We start from the raw sequence: 20,370 nt of genomic DNA on the forward strand, positions 1-20,370 counted from the left end.
CTATTCAAGATTTGTGCAAGAAAAACAAGAAGGTTTTCCAAGATTATGCAAACACACAAGAACAGAACAAAATTGCAACAGAGAGTTACTTGGTTCAAGTTTTAAATACTAAAACCGTACATCTAAGGCAGAGATAAGACTTTAACCGAATCTATTATAAAATGCAAGAAATTATAACTAATAGTACCAAACTTTAGATCTAAGTATGCGACACAAATCTATTGTGAAACCGAATTCTATATCAAGTATAATACATTGACTCACAAACTCAATCACTTGATAGAAAAAATCCTAAAGATTTATTTCTAGAATCAAAACCCTAATAGAACATTTGAGAGAGGATAAGAGGATAAAATGAGAAAGAGAATAAATTCTAAAGAATTCTACTTACCTAAGGTTTAAAATACTTAGGTCAAAATGTGTTTGAAACGACTAAACTAACCCTCAATGCAAAAAGACACTTTAATCCTCTCATAATTACAGAATTATAATATTGCCTTCGGCCAAAGTTTAAGACACATTTAACACCTTCTCTTTTATATGAAGTCCCCAGGTCAAAGAAGCCCCTGAGGCTTCTGGCTCACATTAATCTTTTAATATTTTATGTTGACAAATGTGGTTGATCTAGTCCTTGTTTTGATCCACAGGTTCCTAGACAAAAGTTGCAATAATAGAAGATGGGGAAGGCAACTTAAATGAGAAAAGTCATGATCCCTGGAGACTAGCCACAGTGACAAAAGTTGAGGAATTGAAGCTTGTTTTAAATATGGTTTAGATATGGCTAACTTCGTTACTATTTGGAATATGTGTAGCCCAAGCTTCAACACTGTTTGTTAAACGAGCGGCTCCAATGAACACAGAGATCAGCAACCGTTTCAAGATTCCACTAGCCACATGTAAAATATGTTGAGGATTTGAATCCACATCTTTTATGTATGGGCCCTCCAAACTATTGCTTTGGAGCGTACCATTTTCAAGGTTTTAATTAAAGACTCTCTTGGGACAGGTAAAACTGTACGGTTGGTTCCAGAGTCCTTGGAATCATAGAGATATATGCCAAAACTTGTTTCCAGTTCATTGTAACTTCCATTTCTTCATCAGCCATCGACTTCTCTCTCTTTCTCCAGCTCAAAAGCTCCGTCCATGGCAGAAAACCCTGATCACCAGTACCATGTACCCCAACAAAACAGAAGAAACAAGCTTAGAACCCCCACTCATGCCAACCAAGAACAACCCTCAAAACCCTCAGCCTCCGCCTCACTTTATCAACTCAGCCCACCAACACTATCACCACCTTCTTCTTCTTCACCACAAATCCTTTTCCCCGGTTGTGTCCAAAGCTTCTTAACTGATTTTAACCACCAGCCCTTTCCATCTCTTCAACCTTTTCCCTTGAATGCACAAGGGTATGATCCAGTTTCAGACTTGGGAGATTTCTTGAAGATCAGAGGTGATGCTAGAAGTTTAGTTCCTCTGGGTCCATTTACAGGCTACGCTTCCATTTTAATGCGTTCAAAGTTCTTAAGGCCAGCACAGCAGCTTTTAGATGACTTTTGTGGTATTGTACATTTTCAAGCATCGGACTTTCAAATGGATGGTTTCACTGACAGTGCAGTTCTTAGAGATTTCATTGCCTTCAGTAACAGAGTTGATCGTTCATGGAGGAACTCCAAGCTGATTATGATGCTAGAAGAGGTATGATCTCCAATTTTTTCCTATAAAAACTGTTTGGTTAGTGAGAAAACAACAGAAATGAAAAAGGGTACCAAAAAAAGTAATTTTCTTTCATCAATTTCCATTAGGTAAATGTTAATAAAGAAGCAAAAGTGACCCCCACTGGTGATGGGTGTTTGTTTCGGCTGAATTGAATGAACGAAAGTGATGATGATTTGATTGTTCTGTGAATTAAGACATCTGATTTATTTTACCGACAAGAGTCAGTAGGCATGAGGAAAAGGTGTCTTGTCTTGTCAAATAAATCATTCTACTGTTCCTTTTTTGTTGTGTTTTGTTTCAAGTGTTGATTTTCTGTTACTTTTCTGGTAGCTGGCCTTGTGGATTGTGTTTCCGATACCCCACTAATTTCTGTCAATACAAAGTTACATCATTCGACTGCTTGCCCCGGACGGCTTGTACTGTCATAGCTAGGCACAGGATTTTTCCTCTTTTAACCGTGTTACGAGAATATTTACACCATAATCACAGGAAGAAGCAGCTCCCTCGTCATTTAATTTAGCAGTGTTGTTTATGAGGAACTGCAAAATAATGGATTTTGAGAAATGTTAAAACAATTCTTTACTAGATAAATTGAACCATCGTGAGTAGCACTCTATCCATTATATGATAAGAAACCAGAAATTAAATTTCATCTACAAGCTTGAGGGCGTTGTCCCTTGTTGTTCCCCGTCTGCTCATTAGAAGAGATTCTCTTATCCATTATTGACAAAGAAATAAAACAATATAGTGTCTTATAGGTAAAGTGGTCACTAATTTCAGGAGAGATATAGAGAATTGTGTTTTAAATCTTAAGATAAAAATTTATCCTAAGTTTTAACACACACATTTGATAGAATTAAACAAATTGCATTCTTTTTTCTCTTTTTTATAATTGAGGACCTATTTATATTTGTTAGTCAGATAAACTCGAAGTACTGTAAGCAGACTTACAATTACTATATTAGATAAATCAAAGTTTTATAAATGTGGTAGAGATTCGAACCGAAATCTTTACTTAGAAATTCTAATACTCTATTAATTTTGTTAACTTCATTCTAAATTGCATTATATTATATAACGTTACTCTATATATTGTAAACAAAATATTGTATTGTCTCTTTTTTTTTATACTATGTTATATGGTAAAATTTTATTTATTAAATAATTTATATATTAGAAAAAATCGAATTTTAAATGAGTTATTGGTCGACATTGATCAATAAAAGTTGTAACACCAGTAAAAAACAATGAAAAATTAGTCAACACCATTGATTGGTGTTGGCCGTATGGTTTGACCGACCATCAATGAGTGTATGTTGATTATTTTGGACTTGATATTATTTAATGTTATGTTGTACATGATTATAATATCTAATGTTATACAATATCTCTGATGCATGTCAGACATGCATTAAGACCGCAAAATCTATGCCTTAAAAATGCTTTTCTGTCCTCAGGTTTACAGGAGATACAAGCTATACTGCCAACAGATGCAATCAGTTTTTGCATCGTTTGAATCTGTAGCTGGACTTGGAAATGCAGCTCCATACATATCTTTTGCTTTAACTGCCATATCTAAGCATTTTAGTTGCCTCAAGAATGCCATAATGGACCACGTTGTGGTCTCTAGCAAGACTCTTGGTGATGGAGTCTTTTGCAATGACACTGTTGCAGGATCTGGGGGGGCTGCTGAATCAAGTTTTGATGGCCAAATTTTGGGATTTCTTCAGCCACCCATCGGACGATCTCAGAGAGGACTTCCGGATTTTGCTTTATCTGTGCTCAGAGCTTGGCTCTTTGACAACTTTTTGAACCCGTGAGTGTTAACTTTTATCTTCTTGTAGAAAAGTATTAACTCTAAAACTGATCTTTTGTTTTTCATGTTAGTTATCCTTCGGATTTGGAGAAGCAAATGTTGGCCCGGCAGACTGGTCTATCAAGGACTCAGGTGAACAATCTGGTATGCCAATTTTGTGATCAAACTCCCAACTTATGACACTGCAAATTTTGTGGGCAGGTTTCCAATTGGTTCATAAATGCAAGAGTAAGAGTGTGGAAGCCGATGGTGGAAGAGATGGATCTGCTTCATCAGGGACAGCAAGCTCAAGGACCATCAGAAGCTGTAAATGTTGATGATGTTCCCATGTCATCTCATCACCTAAACACAATTTCTCCTGAGAGATTTCCTTTAACCTCACAAAGCGAGAAGGCTCAACAAGCTACAACTAAACGCCGCAGAGAAAAGTCTACTCAAATGACGCACAATGGGGGTGGCAGTGGAAGCAGTGGTGTTTCTCTAGCATTGGGGCTCCAACAAAACGAAGGACATGAGTTTTCTCAGCCCTCCTGCAACCATTTGGTGCCATTTCAACCTTGCAACGGATGTTGTGATGGATTTGACCGCAGGATTTGAAGCTCAAAACCAGCAATCTTGGAAGGGTTTAAAAGGGAGGCTAAATCAATGCATTTGACTAATTACATTACCTGAAATTATTTTCTTTTTACTTAGTTGTGTTCTAGCTGTGAATAGACCCAATTAATAAACAATTAGGATTGTGAATTCTCTTTGTTTCCCTCATCGAACAAGACTTTGCTAGACTTTCTAAGAACCCCTGTCACTACCCTAGATGGGGCTTTAATGTTAAATGGAACTGCAACTTCTTGTGTTTGATCATGGCTCATAATTGATGCAAAGATTGTGGAATGCGGTGAAACTACAGTTCCAACTTCTTGTGCTCACCATGACTTTTCATGCTTTCTTCCTCTTATTTTCTCTTTCTTTTGCTTTTATTTGGTCTTCATTTGCTCATACTTTTTCATAAACTTTAATGCACCTTGGCGAAAAGCTTATTCCCACATGAGATTTAACCTATTTTTAAATATATATTTATAGGTTTTTAAAAATTTAAACAGTCACACATAAATAATTAAACCTAATTAAAATCATTAATGGTAAAAAATAAAATTATTATTTTATTACTAAACTTTAAAATCTTAAAAATTTCTATCATTTTTTTTATTTTAGTTTAAAAAAATAATATTTTTCTTAAAAGATTAAATTTTAAAAAAATATTTTTTATATATTTTTTTTGATGGGCAAAATTCGTTTTTACTGTTAATTGACAATCTAATATTCTTTTTCTTCTATTACCAACCTCTCATCAATATAATTTTATTAGATAAAAATAAATTATCCTCACCTAACAAGAACAAACAGAAGCAAATGGATGTCTAATCCGGGATAATCATTGAGGCGTGTGCCAGGCGGATACAAAATTTTCTTAATAAACAAATATCAATGTCTTTATGTAAAAAAAAAAAAAAAAAATTAATTTGAAGGGTAGATAGATGGAAACTTGCGGATAACAAAACTATACATATTTCACTTTCTAGAAGATCCCAAACTTGGATATGAATAATCAACCAAACATTTGCTACGTGGCATTATTGGAGTGGACAGTCTCATTAAACGACTTGTAAATTGTAAAACTACACTTCGTGTGCACCTGAAACGCAGCTTGTAAGAATATTCTCGGTAAATCCCGGGACAACCAACCAGAGGAAAATCATTTACACCCGTAAGTACCGGAACCAAAAAAGACATGCCATTAAAATCAAACACGTCATCACTTTCCAAAAAGGTCCATTGTAGTTTGTGCCACGTAGCATCATGGTCCCACGCAAACCTGGGTGCTACAACAACTGAGAATTTCTAAAGTCGGTTGGTTAAGTTTGACGATGAGTCAAAGACGCAAACCCTAACCCGTGACTATCCAACTCAAAACGCAAATGGTTGATACGACAGCGTTTTAGCTCATCTTTTGCATCTGAAATACTTTTCTCTGCTTTGAAAATACGCCGGGGAGAGAAGGAATAGCCCGAATTTCACAAAAGTAGAGGAGAAAAAATTTATGGAATTTTGTGCTAAAACTTTGGAAAATATATATCTTTACTGTCATTTGGTCCTCCTCATAAATGGGTTTAGAATCATTTTATTGTTCTGTTTTTTTTTTTTTTTTTGGTTACGGTAAATATTCGTGATCTTTCTTCATAGCAAAGCACTCAGCTTCTGTTCATATTCTAAGAAAACTCAGAGAAAGAGAGTTATATTTATTTTATCATTATCATTGTATTTTTGTTAAACGATGCAAACAGAAGCCAGAATGGGGGTGGTGATAGAGGGAGGGCAGAGAGGATTGAGTTCAGGCCGTGAAAGCGTTAGTGTTGATAAGTATCAATCTCAGATCGGCACTGTATCACAGCTTCTTGCAGGAGGTGTGGCTGGTGCTCTTAGTAAGACCTGTACTGCTCCTCTTGCCAGACTCACCATTCTCTTCCAGGTTTGATTATTTGGCTTTCCCATGTGCATTTTGCGGATAATTCTTGTTTCGTATAGGGTTAGGTCATTTTTAGTTGATATTTAATACGGTTTGATGTTTGCTTTGGCTGGAGAAATTTTTGTTTGGAATGATTTTGGTTTGTTGTTGATGATAGTTTTTGTGTCTTACGTATTATTTGGTTTGTATTAAGAGTTAACGTGATGATATTTTTTATTTATTTTTAAACTTTCTTTTATGTTTGTAATTGAATGTTACAATTTAAATAGTTGAGTTGTAAGAATTGAGTCCAGGTTGAATTATTTGGATTTTGAAAATCTAAAGTATATATCAGTATAATAGTAAGATCTTAGAGAGTGAGGATGTTATAGTAAATAATTGATGTTTATGGTATGGAAGATATATTCTGAAGTGATGTTTAGAGAAATAGAACTTCCATGTTGCAGTCTATGGATTTTGAGATACTTTGTAATTAATCTTAGCACTTGCATACGGATGAGAAATTTCTCCTTGATCTTGGCTTTGATAGTGAAGGAATACGGTGGGACTGGTAGATATTAGCTTTAATTTAACTTCGCACTCTTTGCAACTGAACATTCGCTTATTGGTTAGTTGTTCTGATGTGTGAATGTTTTTGCTGTCTTACTTAATTGAAGTCATATATTTTTTTTTTTTGTGCAAATAGGTTCAAGGCATGCACTCTGATATTGCAACATTGAGGAAGGCTAGCATATGGCATGAGGCTTCACGAATAATTAATGAAGAAGGATTCAGGGCTTTCTGGAAAGGGAATCTGGTTACTATTGCTCATCGCCTACCATATTCTGCAGTCAACTTTTATGCATATGAGCACTACAAAAATGTTGGTATAATATGCTATATGCATATATGTTTTGCATACAGTGCAACTACTTAAGTACATGTTTTTTGCTTTTCTGTCCTTATAGCTTAATTCTTTCTATGTAGCAGTTCCTACAAGTAATTCCAGGATTGCAAAGTCACAGGGAAAATATGGGTGCTGATGCCTGTGTGAATTTTTTAGGCGGTGGTTTGGCAGGAATAACAGCGGCGTCTGCTGCATATCCATTGGATCTTGTAAGGACACGCCTTGCATCTCAGGTAAGATTAGCATATTCTCATTGATGTTCTGCAAGGGAGGAAAATATTTTACTTTCTTCTTATGTTTTGTTCTAACGCCATGGGTAAGCTTGTCAAATGTTAAGTAGCTGGTTTGGCAGTTTAATACTCCTATTTGTTGTGCTGTTATGAATTTTTGTGCATGGGAGTATAAATTTTCATTTTACTAATTCGAAGTTTTGCCGTCACTGGATGAACTGTTGCTTAAGTTTGCTTTCACTTTGAATTCATCTTTTAGCTTAGGAATTCAGGTCTACTGAAAACCAGAATAATGAGATGTTTGCCTAACTTATGGACTTCAGTGATGCTAGCTATTCTCTCTCCCTCCTTTTTACCTGTGCGTTTATGCTTTCACTAACTTAGCGAATTTTTTGGCAGACTAATGTGATTTACTACAGAGGTATTTGGCATGCTTTACAAACTATTTGCAGAGAGGAAGGAGTTTTGGGCCTCTATAAAGGACTTGGTGCAACACTTTTTGTGAGCTTCTGTTGTTTCTTATATTATAATTTATGCTAACATGACTGCTATTTTTTATTTGTAATTGACTTCAGTGTGACATTGATGCAGGGTGTTGGGCCCAACTTAGCAATTAACTTTTCAGTATATCAAACATTGAAATCTTTTTGGCAGTCACAGAGGTAATAACTCTGTAATTTGATTCAGCAGTTTTAGGGTTTCAATATTGCCTTCTAATGATCCTTGTTGTATGCATCCATATCTTATTTATTAACAATTCTTTGTTGCAATTGTTACACCAGACCACATGATTCTACTATGCTGGTTAGTCTAGCATGTGGAAGTCTTTCAGGCATTGCTTCTTCAACAGGTGACTAATCTTGGACCTGCTATTTTTGGTGTTTCTTGCTATTTTATTAAGCTCTCTGTAATTGTTTTCTTTTTCTGTATGATTTGCTATGTGGTGTAGTTTGTCCTACTACTGGAACGTAGTATTCTTATCTGGTACATTGTCATATCATGCTTTTTCTCCTTCTGTTTGTGCTAGTAATTTAATCTTTTTGTTTTAGTAGTTCCTTCAGTTATTTGTTTTTAAATCAGAAAGTGTTATTTTGGCGGTTGCATAAGCTTGTCATCATATAATGTGTAAACCATGGGATCAATGGTATATTTGAGACCCGAATTTTAACTCACTTATCATATGTTAATTAGCAGTGTTATTTTGGTTAATAACCTTCTTTTTAATTACTTGTATAAGCTTGATTAGAATATTTTAATTTATCTGTATAGAAGTTAATATATCTAGCTGTTTATCATGCTTTGCGGAGACGGAGATTATGGTGAAGGCTCTGCATTAAGCATCTAACCAAGACTGACCCCCACTAGAGCCAGCGACCAAGAGTACAGTAGTATTTTTGTCTGGCATTTGAGAATTTTAGTAAGGAAAAAAACAAAACATTTACCTTTTCTATCAGTTGCCCAACTTCATCTTTCTGTGTTAAGAGCTGGTATTCCCAAGCACTGCATTTGGTTCAATCATAGATAGGGTGGTGGTACTATTCTCTGATTAACCTATACTGATGTAGCATTTACTGACAATGAAAGATTGAACTAAATTTAAAATAGAATGGTGGCTGGTGATGAGTTCATGCACATAGGTTAAACTGACAATGTCATTCAGATAATGCACTAACCACTCCTTATTGATAAGTTCCACTACGTTGTCAAATGCATCGAACGATAGAGAGATTGCAACAGTAGTTGCCATCCATGGTTCTATTACAGGCTGGCCCTGGTTGACAGAAATGCATATATGATTTGCATTCACATAAGGCCTAGACCACTTATCGGGTGGAAGAATTCCTGTTTAATCTGATGTGATGCATTTCCAATGACATGGTTGTTACCTAAAATATAGTATTGTTTCTTAACTTATCATATTATCTTCAGATTTAATATTTGAATTCTAAAAGGTCTGCAATGGGTTGTATGTTAGTACATTTAGGAATTGTTTGTTAATACTTAATTGCTGAGCTGCAAGATTGCCATAAAGTGCCATTGCATTACAACATCTTGAACTGGCTTTCTGTAAGCAGTGTTTTGTTATGTTTAACAAATTGAAAACTATTAATTAAATCTTAAACATGAAGATTTCAGGCATGATCAGTGTAATCTTGTGGTGGTGATGTTCAGTCATATTTTTATGTATGACTACTCTTTTGATATTGTACTCTCTGTTGAACAAATCTTTTAAACAGTTTATGTTTGATAGAAAATCATTAATGGTCGTAATTACACAGTTCAACTCAGATATATGTACTTTCTCATCCTGTTAGACTAATATATGGCCCTTTTGTTGTTTTTCTAATTTGCAGCAACATTTCCTCTGGATTTGGTGAGGCGTAGGAAACAATTGGAAGGTGCAGGGGGTCGAGCCAGGGTGTACACAACAGGCATTTTCGGCATATTTAGGCACATAATCCAGACTGAAGGGTTTTGTGGTTTGTATCGAGGGATTTTACCAGAGTATTACAAAGTGGTTCCTGGTGTTGGAATATGTTTCATGACCTATGAGACACTGAAGATGCTCTTAGCAGATGTTGGTGCCGTCTTATAGTTCTTTCTCTCAACTCCTGGAATATAACAATGAGGTGCTTGCCCCGGTATGTAATAGCATAGCCAATCAAGTTGTGCTTTCCCATTGAGGTTAATTACATAAAAACTGCAGTATGAATTTAATTTTTCCATGTATAGATGGTGAAGACCAAACTACATATCAAATGTGTTTTGCATTGTTGTCTTCACAATTCTCATATACATCAATTTGATAGGGGATTGTTTTTTAGTCATACTGTTTTAGTAACAACATTTTTTTAACTTTACAATGTTGTAACTTAAATTACCTGTTTGTATGATGGACACATTTGAGTTGAATAAAACATTTCAGCACAAAAAGATTCATTCAGTGACTGTTTAAATCCAGCATAATCTGTAGTCAACTGTAACTTTGATTGGACGCATTACTATTCTTTCGGTTTAAGTTTTCTTGGTAAGTTCCATTTTGACTGTATCGAACCTCATTATATCTAAGAGGAGAAGCTGCTTAAGCTTCTGTAAGTGATTGGCTTAGTCACTTTTTAGGGAAACACTATCTTCAACCCCAGAAACTTCTGTTGGTGTTACAGTGGAAAATTCCCAGTTAGGCGAATATGCTCAAGAGTGCAGCGTAAACTATACTTATTGACAGCTGCATTTGCAGCTCTGAATCCTCCCCCATATGCTGGAGAAGCATCATGGGCAATTTGGTGCTTGAAAAACTCACCAAGCTTTTTTTCAACCCCAGATCTTCCACCTTTCTTCGAAGATGAAGAAGACGAGGAAGCTGTTGATGTGGATGGCATGTGTTTAGATCCTGGCAAAACTTCTGACTCAAGCCACATGTATGAAAGCACCTGACAGATACCTTCCTCTACTTCAGGCTTAAGATTGCGGTAGCCTGCAATATCAAAGGATAATCAAAGAATATAACAACGTTTGATATTAAAAGAAAAAATAACCAAATGGGTATATACCTTTTAGGCGCAGCCAACCATGCATCAACTCACGGGCAAGAATAGCACCAGTTAGTAATCTGCATCCAGCAAAGAGAATAAATTAATGGGAACCAAGCAGAAGAGTCACAATACTCATAAATCAGAATCATATACTCATTGTTAAGCAAGCTGAGGAATATATTGTTTGTTAATAACATTACCTTGGAAGACCATAAAGAACAAGGATAGCAGTAACTTCACATTTCCTTGTCAGCTTCTGTGGCTGAGTCCTTATTCCTACTAGCCGGTTGCCTCCGATTCTTGGCCTTTTGAGTATCTGGACATAATCAAATTGAGAACACAGAAGATTGTACTTGATTAATAGAAGTTTGTTTTCCCAGGGAAGCAAAAATTTATGTCTACAGTTTTCTGATAACATACACTTGTGACAGTCTGCTCTTCAGAAAGACATAAGCCCCTTGTCTCTGGCATGTGATGGTAGCCCTGGAAAACCAAATCTGAGTAACATTTTCACGAGCCAAAATCATAAATCTGGAGCAGAGAATATGTGTATTACATTTTTCTCGCCGATGATAGCCTCATTAAGTGCTTGCCTTTCAACAAGAAGCATGGGAATCTGCTGATCCAGTTTCATATTCATTCCTTCATAGAAGTCTCTGATGGCATGGTAAAGGGGTTGGCAATCACCAGTGTCCATGATAGCCGATTCCATGCATTCTAAGCACAAACTCCGACCATCTTCCAGCGAATAATACGTTGCATTCCGGGACTACAGGGGTAACAAAAACCTGATTAACACTGAATATTTCGGAGATGAAACTATTTTTAACTAAGATTATTACCTCCAAACGTTCGCAACTGCAACAGCGAGACGTGTGATCATGTTCATGAGATGGGCAGTACTTTTGGGACCAAAATGGATGGCATCTATACTCAATTAAACCAATCCCGTTTGTGGGAATCTGAAAGAAAATGAAATGGAATATAACACACTACAGAAAGCAAACACATTAGAGTACAATGTACTTTTGCTTACAAATTGGTGGCAAACTTCACATTTGGGATGTGTCATTTCCTTGAAACAAGACTTGTGGTAAGGATCCCTCCCTGACAAAGAGAACTTGGATCAAAAGGGAAAAACCAGTTAACAATCAGCTGAAAGAAAAAGTTGAAATTCTGGTTTGAAAATTAAACCAAGAAAATCAAACTACCTCATGCTCAGTAATTGGGAAGCCACAAGAGCGACAACGAAAGCAGTCTGGGTGAAAGAATGTCCCCATACGTCCCAAATACTTGCCATATCCAATATCACGGTTACATCCACCACATATTCTGAAAGTTAGAGAATCAGTGGAACACCCAATTTCAAAAATCTATAAATATATATACATATAAGCCTCAGAAATTCAGTATAAAAAAGCTTGCCTATATCCTCTTGGATTATAAGGTTGAGAAGCGTGAGGAGGAAATGAAGGAATTAGGCTATCCTGAATTGCCCAAGCGAGATCTTCGTCATCGTCTGCTCTCCATCTTTGTCCTGAAACACACCCACTGATCAACTTATAGAGGAGAAAATAATTTTATACTAGTTTTTCGAATTATATCAAAAGAATATATAATTCTGAAAACCGTAAATTAAAAACTCACCGTTTGGTCTCTTAAATTCTTCAGCAAGGGACAGTGCAATTGCATGGTCTAATTCATCTTTCTCTCTTTCAGCCCTAGAACGGTCATCCTGATGACAATATAAAAACCAGTTCATAATCAGGCTAAACATATATTATAAAGTTCATAAGATATTTGAAAGAAACAAACTTCCTAATTTTTTGTTGTCATTTTTTACTAAGACTGAACCCTGGAAATAATCTAGCCATCCCCTTAATTCTGCGTGATAAAAAGAATCTCTGTTGAACTGTACATATTATTATTATGATTTTTTAAGAAGAAAAGACAACTTTCATGCAAGAACAGTAAAATGCTGGCTTTAAAAGCCTCCTGAAGTCAAGGAAGAAAAGAGCCTGAATTTCCCATCCAAGATTTCGTGAAACGACATATTTACATACTATTTAAAAAAACAATAAAACTATGTGTACTCATTTTAGGTACATAAATGTGTATACATTTATATGTGTTATCATGTGATTGGGTAATTTTGAATTAAGAATAAAACAATAACCAATCATATGATGACACATATGAGTGTGTATATATTTGTGTACCCAAAGTAGGTACACATAATATTGCTCTTAAAAAAAAATCTATTAAACTTTTTACAAATTTATTGAAAAGATTAAAAAAAAAAAACCTTCAAATTAAATAACATTTTATTTTCAAAAATCAATTTTTACACATCTATTTCATATCTGTTTTAATAAAAAATAATTTTAAAAAGGCCAAACGACTATTTCCCACCCAAAGTATCCTAATATCTAAAGTTCCTCCTGTTAATTTTTAAAATGTTATTTATCCACCCATAGACAGTTAAAATTAACAGTTTAAAGGACAAAATATCATTTTATTTATAATATTAAAAATAAATTAAATTTTATCTTTTTTTTGCCCCCTAAAAACTAACAATTTCCTTAATCTAGAGAGAATACTATTTTAAGGGTTAGGGAGGAAAAGAGAGATACTATTTTCAAAACTTAATCTAGAGAGAAATAGTTAGCTTTTAAGGGTTAGGGAGGAAAAGAGAGATAAAATTTTTAGGGGTTAGAGTTTTATTAATTTTAATCGTTTATAGGTGGGTAAATGAGATTTTCAAAATTAATTAAGGAAACTTTGAGATATTAACATACTTTAGATGGGAAATAGTCCTTTGGCCTTTTAAAAAACTCAACACAGGTATAACGATAAAATATCATTTTTTAAAATGTTGTAGGTATTAGCATATATGTTTTGGGGTTTTGAAAGTTTTAAAAAAATTTAGAGTTTTTAAATTTTAGAAATTTTAACCTGTCTTTTATTAATGAAAAAAAAAACAAGTATATCAATAAAGAGTTGAATAGAAGCCAAATATTGTATTATAACTATTAAGACTTAATATATTTTAAAAAAATATGAGAATTAATATGAAATTTTTAAAACAAGATAGATGTGAAATATTCGTTTACCCCTAATCAATTTTAAAAAATATCTTTTATACTCTAAAAATATAGTTTATAATTTGATCAGTAAAAGTAATATTATAATATTTTAAACTTTGATTACAAAATCACACTTAATTATACTTTTATTATAATATTTGGATACAAATGATATAAATGTTTTGGACTATTAAAACTAAAAGCAATGTTATGTGTACCTATTTTTGATATACAATTCATGTACACAATGATGTATCATCATATAATTAGGTGATTTTAAAACATTTGTCATCACATAGTAAAGAAACATCCAATCACATAATAACACCTCATCTGTGTACATAAATTGTGTATCAAAAATGGGTATATAAAGTTTTATTGTAAAACTAATACTTGACATATAGGTGAAATGGGTAACAATTTACTTTTACCGAACCTTAGGTGGGAAACAGTCATTTGGCCTTAAATTATGCTTAAATCAGTTTTCCCATTTATAATTCGAGCACTTTTACAGTGTGTAAAGATTTAAATTGTTACAATAAATTACCAAGTGATTAATTACTATCAAAATTTATAAAGGCATAATATTGTTACCAGGGAACGACGTGGAGTATGCTGAACCATGCTTTCTTCTCCTAGAAACTGTGGTTGACGGCCACCGCTACTATTACTTCCACCGCCGCCGCCGCTTCCGCGAGCTGAACCACTGCTCCTAAAGAGCTTACTCAGCCATTTTATAAAGCGAGACTTTCTCTCTGCGTACGATGAAACAAAGTCCCCTGCTTACTATTAATCTAAATATAATTGCTCCAAAATCAAAGTAATAAACAACCACAATCTTTAACATATATATATATATATATTCTGAATTCAATGAAACTTATATGTGGAGAGGTACATGATTTTTCAATAACGATAGACTAAAAACACAGGAAAAAATATGAGAAATTTGACAATATTATTAATATAAATTTGATTTTGTGGAATGTTATGTATAACGTGGAAGAAAGAAGAGATTACCGTAACTATAAGGGTTAGAGATATGGTTGACGGATGAAGAAGAAGGAGCCATGACGATGGAAAGAGAGGTATGTATAGGTCTTGCCGGAATACAGAAACGAAAACAATAGAAAGAGAGAGGGAAAAGATGGAGATGAGTGGAGAGAAAGAGAGAAAAGAGAACAATGCTACAGGCATCGTTAAAAGAGGGAGGTGAAAAAGAAAGAGAAAGCCAGAGAGGAATCTAGGGGAGAGAAAAGAGATTCTTGGCTTGAGAAAGGAACAGAGAGTAAAAAATACGTATGAATATCGTATAATATATTAATTATGTTTTATTAATTTAATATATTTTAATACACATTATTTTTTTTATATATAGTCCATAGGATACGTGTCGTACATTCTGATCACCATAATCACACGCACAGACAAAATTAATGTCGGCAGGGAATCTGCTGAGTCTACGGAGAGGTTTATTAAAGTAACCTTATGGACAGCTAGCCTGGCTCATAATCAAAAGAACTTCTTCACAATGCCACATCCCCATTCGGGTTCATGAATCGAGCTGGATAGAATTTTCTTTCTTTTCTTTTAAAATATTCAACTCCCCTTTGATTGGTGATGGAGTAAAAGAAAGAGAGAGGGAGAGATTATTTCAAGTGATCCAAATATTCTCTTAAATTTGTTAGCCAGCCTTGAGTCTTTTTGCAACAAGGGAGATCTGTCTGGATTATTCTTGCAATGTCAATACATGCTTGAGCTGTTGAAAATGAATTTTCCTTTTTGATTCCATTATAAATATATTAAAGTTACGGATTCATGTATGTTTTTTTCATGGAAAGTGGTCGTTGAATTTATGTTCCATTGATTTTCTTTTTGCTGGGTGCATGGAGCTTAATATTGGAGACCAGCAAGAATTGTACACTGGAAATTGGGCAAGAAGTTAATATATCTAGCTGTTTATCAAGCTTTGCAGAGACGGAGATTATGGTGAAGGCTCTGCATTAAGCATCTAACCAAGACTGACCCATACCAGAGCCAGAGACAGGGAGTACTGTAGTATTTCTGTCTGGCATTTGAGAATTTTAGCAAGTAAACATTTACCTTTTCTATCCGTTGCCCAACTTCATCTTTCTGTGTTAAGATCTGGTATTCACGATGTCATCTAGTGGTGGTGATATTCTGTCATAGCTTTATGTATGACTACTCTTTTGATATTGGACTCTTTTTTGAACAAATCTTTTAAACAGTTTATGTTTGAGAGAAAATCATTAATGGCTGTAAGTAGGCAGTTCAACTCAGATTTATACTTCCTCATCCTGTTAGACTATTTATGACCCTGTTGTTGTTTTTATAATTTGCAGTTAAATTTCCTCTGGAATTGGTGATGCGTAGGAAACAATAGGAAGGCGCAGGGGGTCGAGCCAGGGTGTACACAACCAGCCTTTTCGGCATGTTTAGGCACATAATCCAGACTGAAGGCTTTCGTGGTTTGTGTCGAGGGATTTTACCAGAGTATTACAAAGTGGTTCCTGGTGTTGGTATATGTTTCATGACCTACGAGACACTGAAGATGCTCTTAGCAGGTGTTGGTGCCGTCTTATGGTTCTTGCTCTCAACTCCTGGAATTTCCAGTCTCTGACCATAAGAATGAGGTGCTTGAGCCGGTATGTAATAGCTTAGCCAATCAAGTTCTTGTGCTTCTCATTGAGGTTAATTACATAAAGACTGCAGTGAGAATTAAATATTTCCAAGTATAGACGGCAAAGAGTAAACTACATGTAAAATGTATCTTGCATTGTTTTCCTCACAATTCTCAAATACATCAATTTGATAGGAGATTGTTTTTCAGTCATACTGTTTTAGCAGAACAATTTTTTTACCTTACAATGTTCTAACTTAAGTTACCAGTTTGTATTATCAACACATTTGAGTTGAATAAAGCATTTCAGAACAAAAGGATTCATTCAGTAACTTTGATTGGATGCATTACTATTCTTTCAGTTTAAGTTTACTTGGTAAGTTCCATTTCGACTGTAGCGAACCTCAATAAATCTAAGACGAGAAACTGCTCAAGTGATTGGCTCAGTCACTTTTTTTAGGGAAAACACTGTCTTCAACCCCAGAAACTTCTGTTGGTGTTACAGTGGAAAATTCCCAGTTAGGCGAATGAGCTCAAGAGTTCTTTGCAAACCATATTTATTCACAGCTCCATATGCAGCTCTGAATCCTCCCCCATATGCTAGAGAAGCATCATGGGCAATTTGGTGCATGAAAAACTCACCAAGCTTTTTTTCAACCCCAGATCTTCCACCTTTCTTCGAAGATGAAGAAGATGAGGAAGCCGTTGACGTCGATGGCATGTGTTTAGATCCTGGCAAAACTTCTGACTCAAGCCACATATATGAAAGCACATGACAGATACCTTCCTCTACTTCAGGATTAAGAATCCCGTACCCTGCAATATCGAAAGATAATGGAGGAATATAACAACATTTGATAGTGAAAGATTATTCCAAGAAAAAATAACCAAATGGGTATATACCTTTTAGGCACAGCCAACCATGCATCAACTCATGGGCAAGAATAGCACCTGTTAGCAATCTGCATCCAGCAAGGACAATAAATTAATGGGAACCAAGCAGAAGAGTCAAAATACTCATAAATCAGAATCATAGACTCATTGTTCAGCATGCTAAGGAGGAATATATTATTTGTTAATAACATTACCTCGGAAGACCGTAAAGAACAAGGATTGCAGTAACTTACACATTTCCGTGTCAGCTTCTGCGGCAGAGTCCTAGTTCGTACCAGCTGATTGCCTTCAATTCTCGGCCTCTTGAGTATCTGGGTATAATCAAATTGAGAATACAGGAGATGCCCTTAATTAACAAAAGTTTATTTTATTAGGGAAGCAAAAATTTGTGTTTACAGTTTGCTGATAACATACACTTGCGACAGTCCGCACTTCAGGAAGGCAAAAGCCAATTGCCTCTGGCATGTGATGGTAGCCCTGGAAAACCAAATCTCAGTCAGAAACATCTTCACAAGCCAAAATCATCATGCAGAGCAGAGAATTCGTGTATTACTTTCTTCTCGCCGACGTTAGCTTCATTAAGCGCTTGTCTTTCAACAAGAAGCATGGGAATCTGCTGATCCAGTTTCATATTCAGTCCTTAATAGAAGTCTCTGATGGCATGGTAAAGGGGCTGGCAATCACGAGTGTCCATAATAGCTGATTCCATGCACTCTAAGCACAAACTGCGGCCATCTTCCAGCGAATAATACTTCGCATTCCGGGACTACAGGGGTAACAAAAACCTGATTAACACCGAATATTTTGAAGATGAAACTATATTTGACTCGGATTAGTACCTCCAAACGTTCGCAACTGCAACAGCTAGACGTGTGATCGTGTTCATGAGATGGGCAGTACTTTTGGGACCAAAATGGATGGCATCTATACTCGATTAAACCGATCCCATTTGTGGGAATCTGAAAGAAAATGAAATGGAATATAATGCACTACAGAAAGCAAACACATTAGAGTACAATGCACTTTTGCTTACAAATTGGTGGCAAACTTCACATTTGGGATGTGTCATTTCCTTGAAACAAGACTTGTGATAAGGATCCCTCCCTGACAAAGAGAACTTGGATCAAAAGGGAAAACCAGTTAACAATCAGAGGAAAGAAAAAGTTGAAATTCTGGTTTGAAAATTAACCCAAGCAAATCAAACTACCTCATGCTCAGTAATTGGGCAGCCACAAGAGCGACAACGACACGCAGATAAAAATATGAAAAATTTGACAGTATTAATAACGTAAATTTGATTTTAGGGAATTTTAATGTATATGCATATGTATGAGGTGGAAGAAAGAAGAGATTACCGTAAACAGGAGGATTAGAGATATAGTTGACAGATGAAGAAGGAGGAGCCATGAAGGTGGAAAGAGAGCTATGTATAGGTTTTGCCGGAATAAAGAAACGAAAACGATAGAAAGAGAGAGGGAAAAGATGGAGATGAGTGGAGAGAAAGAGAGAAAAGAGAATAATGCAATAGGCATTGTTAAAACAGGGAGATGATAAAGATAGAGAGGAATCTAGAGGAGAGAAAGAGATTCGTGGCTTGAGAAAGGAAGGAAGAAATGAAACAATCACAATTCACAAACATAAACAAAATTAATGTGGGCATAAGAATCTGCTAAGTGGACGGCTAGCCTGGCTCATAATCTAAAGAAATCCTTCACAACACCACATCACCAATCGGCTTAATGAATCTAGCTGGGCAGAATTTTCTTTCTTTTCTTTTATCTTATTCACTTCCTCTTTAATTGGCGATCGAGGAAAGGAAAGATAGAGGGAATGATTATTTCAAATGATCCATACGTTCTCTTAAATTACAAGCTAACCTTGAGTTTTTAGCAGCAGTGTCAATATATACTTGAGCTGTGGACAATGAATTTTCCTTTTTGGTTCCATTACAAATTTATTAAGTTCCGGATTCATAGATGACTTTTCATGGAAAGTATATCGTTGAATTTCTGTTCCATTGTTATTCTTTTTGCTGGGTACATGGAGAATAATATTGGAGACCACTGGAATTGGTCCACTTATGATAGGTTAATCCGACACATATCTAATGGTTTTGTGAATGTACAATACTACCCATGATAGATGCAAGAAATTACTAAACTGTTTATGACAATTATTGGAAGTTGGAGGCAGTTATCTTTATTTAAGTTACTCGAAAACTACTCCCCTCTCCTTCTCTCTCTGTATCGTATTACTATAGAACAAAAATTCATAGAAACAAAGTGTATAATGGCAAAGTGTGTTGTGGAAATAATTGCAAGAGTTTAGATCGTCTTCAAAAAGCAATGCATTTGATCATCAAACAGGTACATACAATTTTTGATCTTGTATCTTTTAATCCCAACAGAGACAGACAAGAATTGCATATTGGAAAATGGGTATAAGTGATCAAAGTGTGATCATACATTGTTCCTCCAGGATGGTGACTGATACTTTCCAAAAGCTTTGTTTGTGTTCAAGCTACATCGACATTCACTTAATTTGTCCTAAAGGTAACTTGAGTGGTAAATAATTTAAAATTTCAAGTGAGAGAGTTTAGATTCGAAACTCATTATACCATAAAGATAATAATTTTGACTTGAATTAAGAATCATCGATCCTAATGGGAGGGAAATTCTCCAACAAAAATGGAGACAAAGATGAAAAATATCTCTGTAATCAGAGATGAGAATACATATGTCTTCTTCTAGCCCCATCTCATCCCTGCCCTACCTCACCTTTGTCTATACTTTTTTATATTAATATTTTTATTTAAAATACTAATATATTCTTATAGTTTTAAATTATTTATATTTTCAAATTTATTTATGTTTTTATTTTACATATTAAGGTGATTAATATATAATATTTATGACATTTAAAATAATTGATGGTTTTAATTTTAATTAATTTTGTTATTTAATATATTTATGTTATGTTTAAATGATACGGAAAAGAGATTTTTTTTCCGCGGTGACAAAAACGAAGATGAGGAGAAAATTTTTCTT

At 35.0% G+C, this 20,370-nt stretch overlaps 3 protein-coding genes and 1 pseudogene across 4 annotated transcripts; 2 read left to right on the forward strand and 2 right to left on the reverse strand.

Moving 5' to 3' along the window:
* Window positions 1-1,000: 1,000 nt before the first annotated feature.
* On the forward strand, window positions 1,001-4,385 carry LOC123227262 (BEL1-like homeodomain protein 9). The gene is made up of 4 exons (XM_044651988.1): window positions 1,001-1,695; window positions 3,174-3,532; window positions 3,604-3,664; window positions 3,734-4,385. Exons 1-4 carry the CDS (start codon window positions 1,144-1,146, stop codon window positions 4,127-4,129), a joined length of 1,368 nt encoding a protein of 455 aa, XP_044507923.1. The 5' UTR covers window positions 1,001-1,143; the 3' UTR covers window positions 4,130-4,385.
* Window positions 4,386-5,518: 1,133 nt separating this feature from the next.
* LOC123227502 (mitochondrial substrate carrier family protein B-like) lies at window positions 5,519-10,113 on the forward strand. Of its 2 annotated transcripts, none has more exons than XM_044652415.1 (7): window positions 5,519-6,056; window positions 6,739-6,915; window positions 7,020-7,172; window positions 7,569-7,670; window positions 7,761-7,831; window positions 7,952-8,019; window positions 9,524-10,113. In XM_044652415.1, the coding sequence occupies exons 1-7, from the start codon at window positions 5,862-5,864 to the stop codon at window positions 9,763-9,765; spliced, it is 1,008 nt and encodes a 335-aa protein (XP_044508350.1). In that variant the 5' UTR covers window positions 5,519-5,861; the 3' UTR covers window positions 9,766-10,113. The 2 variants fall into 2 exon arrangements, with proteins under 2 accessions (XP_044508350.1, XP_044508351.1); XM_044652416.1 differs by having other exon boundaries at window positions 5,523-6,056; window positions 7,023-7,172.
* A 25-nt stretch (window positions 10,114-10,138) lies between these two features.
* LOC123227501 (protein DA1-related 2-like) lies at window positions 10,139-15,059 on the reverse strand. Its single transcript, XM_044652414.1, has 12 exons — window positions 14,809-15,059; window positions 14,383-14,543; window positions 12,350-12,437; window positions 12,128-12,239; window positions 11,914-12,034; window positions 11,739-11,822; window positions 11,545-11,664; window positions 11,259-11,471; window positions 11,123-11,185; window positions 10,903-11,018; window positions 10,721-10,779; window positions 10,139-10,644 (listed from the first exon to the last, which is right to left on the reverse strand). Exons 1-12 carry the CDS (start codon window positions 14,858-14,860, stop codon window positions 10,328-10,330), a joined length of 1,506 nt encoding a protein of 501 aa, XP_044508349.1. The 5' UTR covers window positions 14,861-15,059; the 3' UTR covers window positions 10,139-10,327.
* Window positions 15,060-16,563: 1,504 nt separating this feature from the next.
* On the reverse strand, window positions 16,564-18,730 carry LOC123227826 (annotated as a pseudogene).
* Between the last annotated feature and the right edge of the window lie 1,640 nt (window positions 18,731-20,370).

Source organism: Mangifera indica, chromosome 10 (genome assembly GCF_011075055.1).
Source record: "Mangifera indica cultivar Alphonso chromosome 10, CATAS_Mindica_2.1, whole genome shotgun sequence".
NCBI lineage: Eukaryota > Viridiplantae > Streptophyta > Magnoliopsida > Sapindales > Anacardiaceae > Mangifera > Mangifera indica.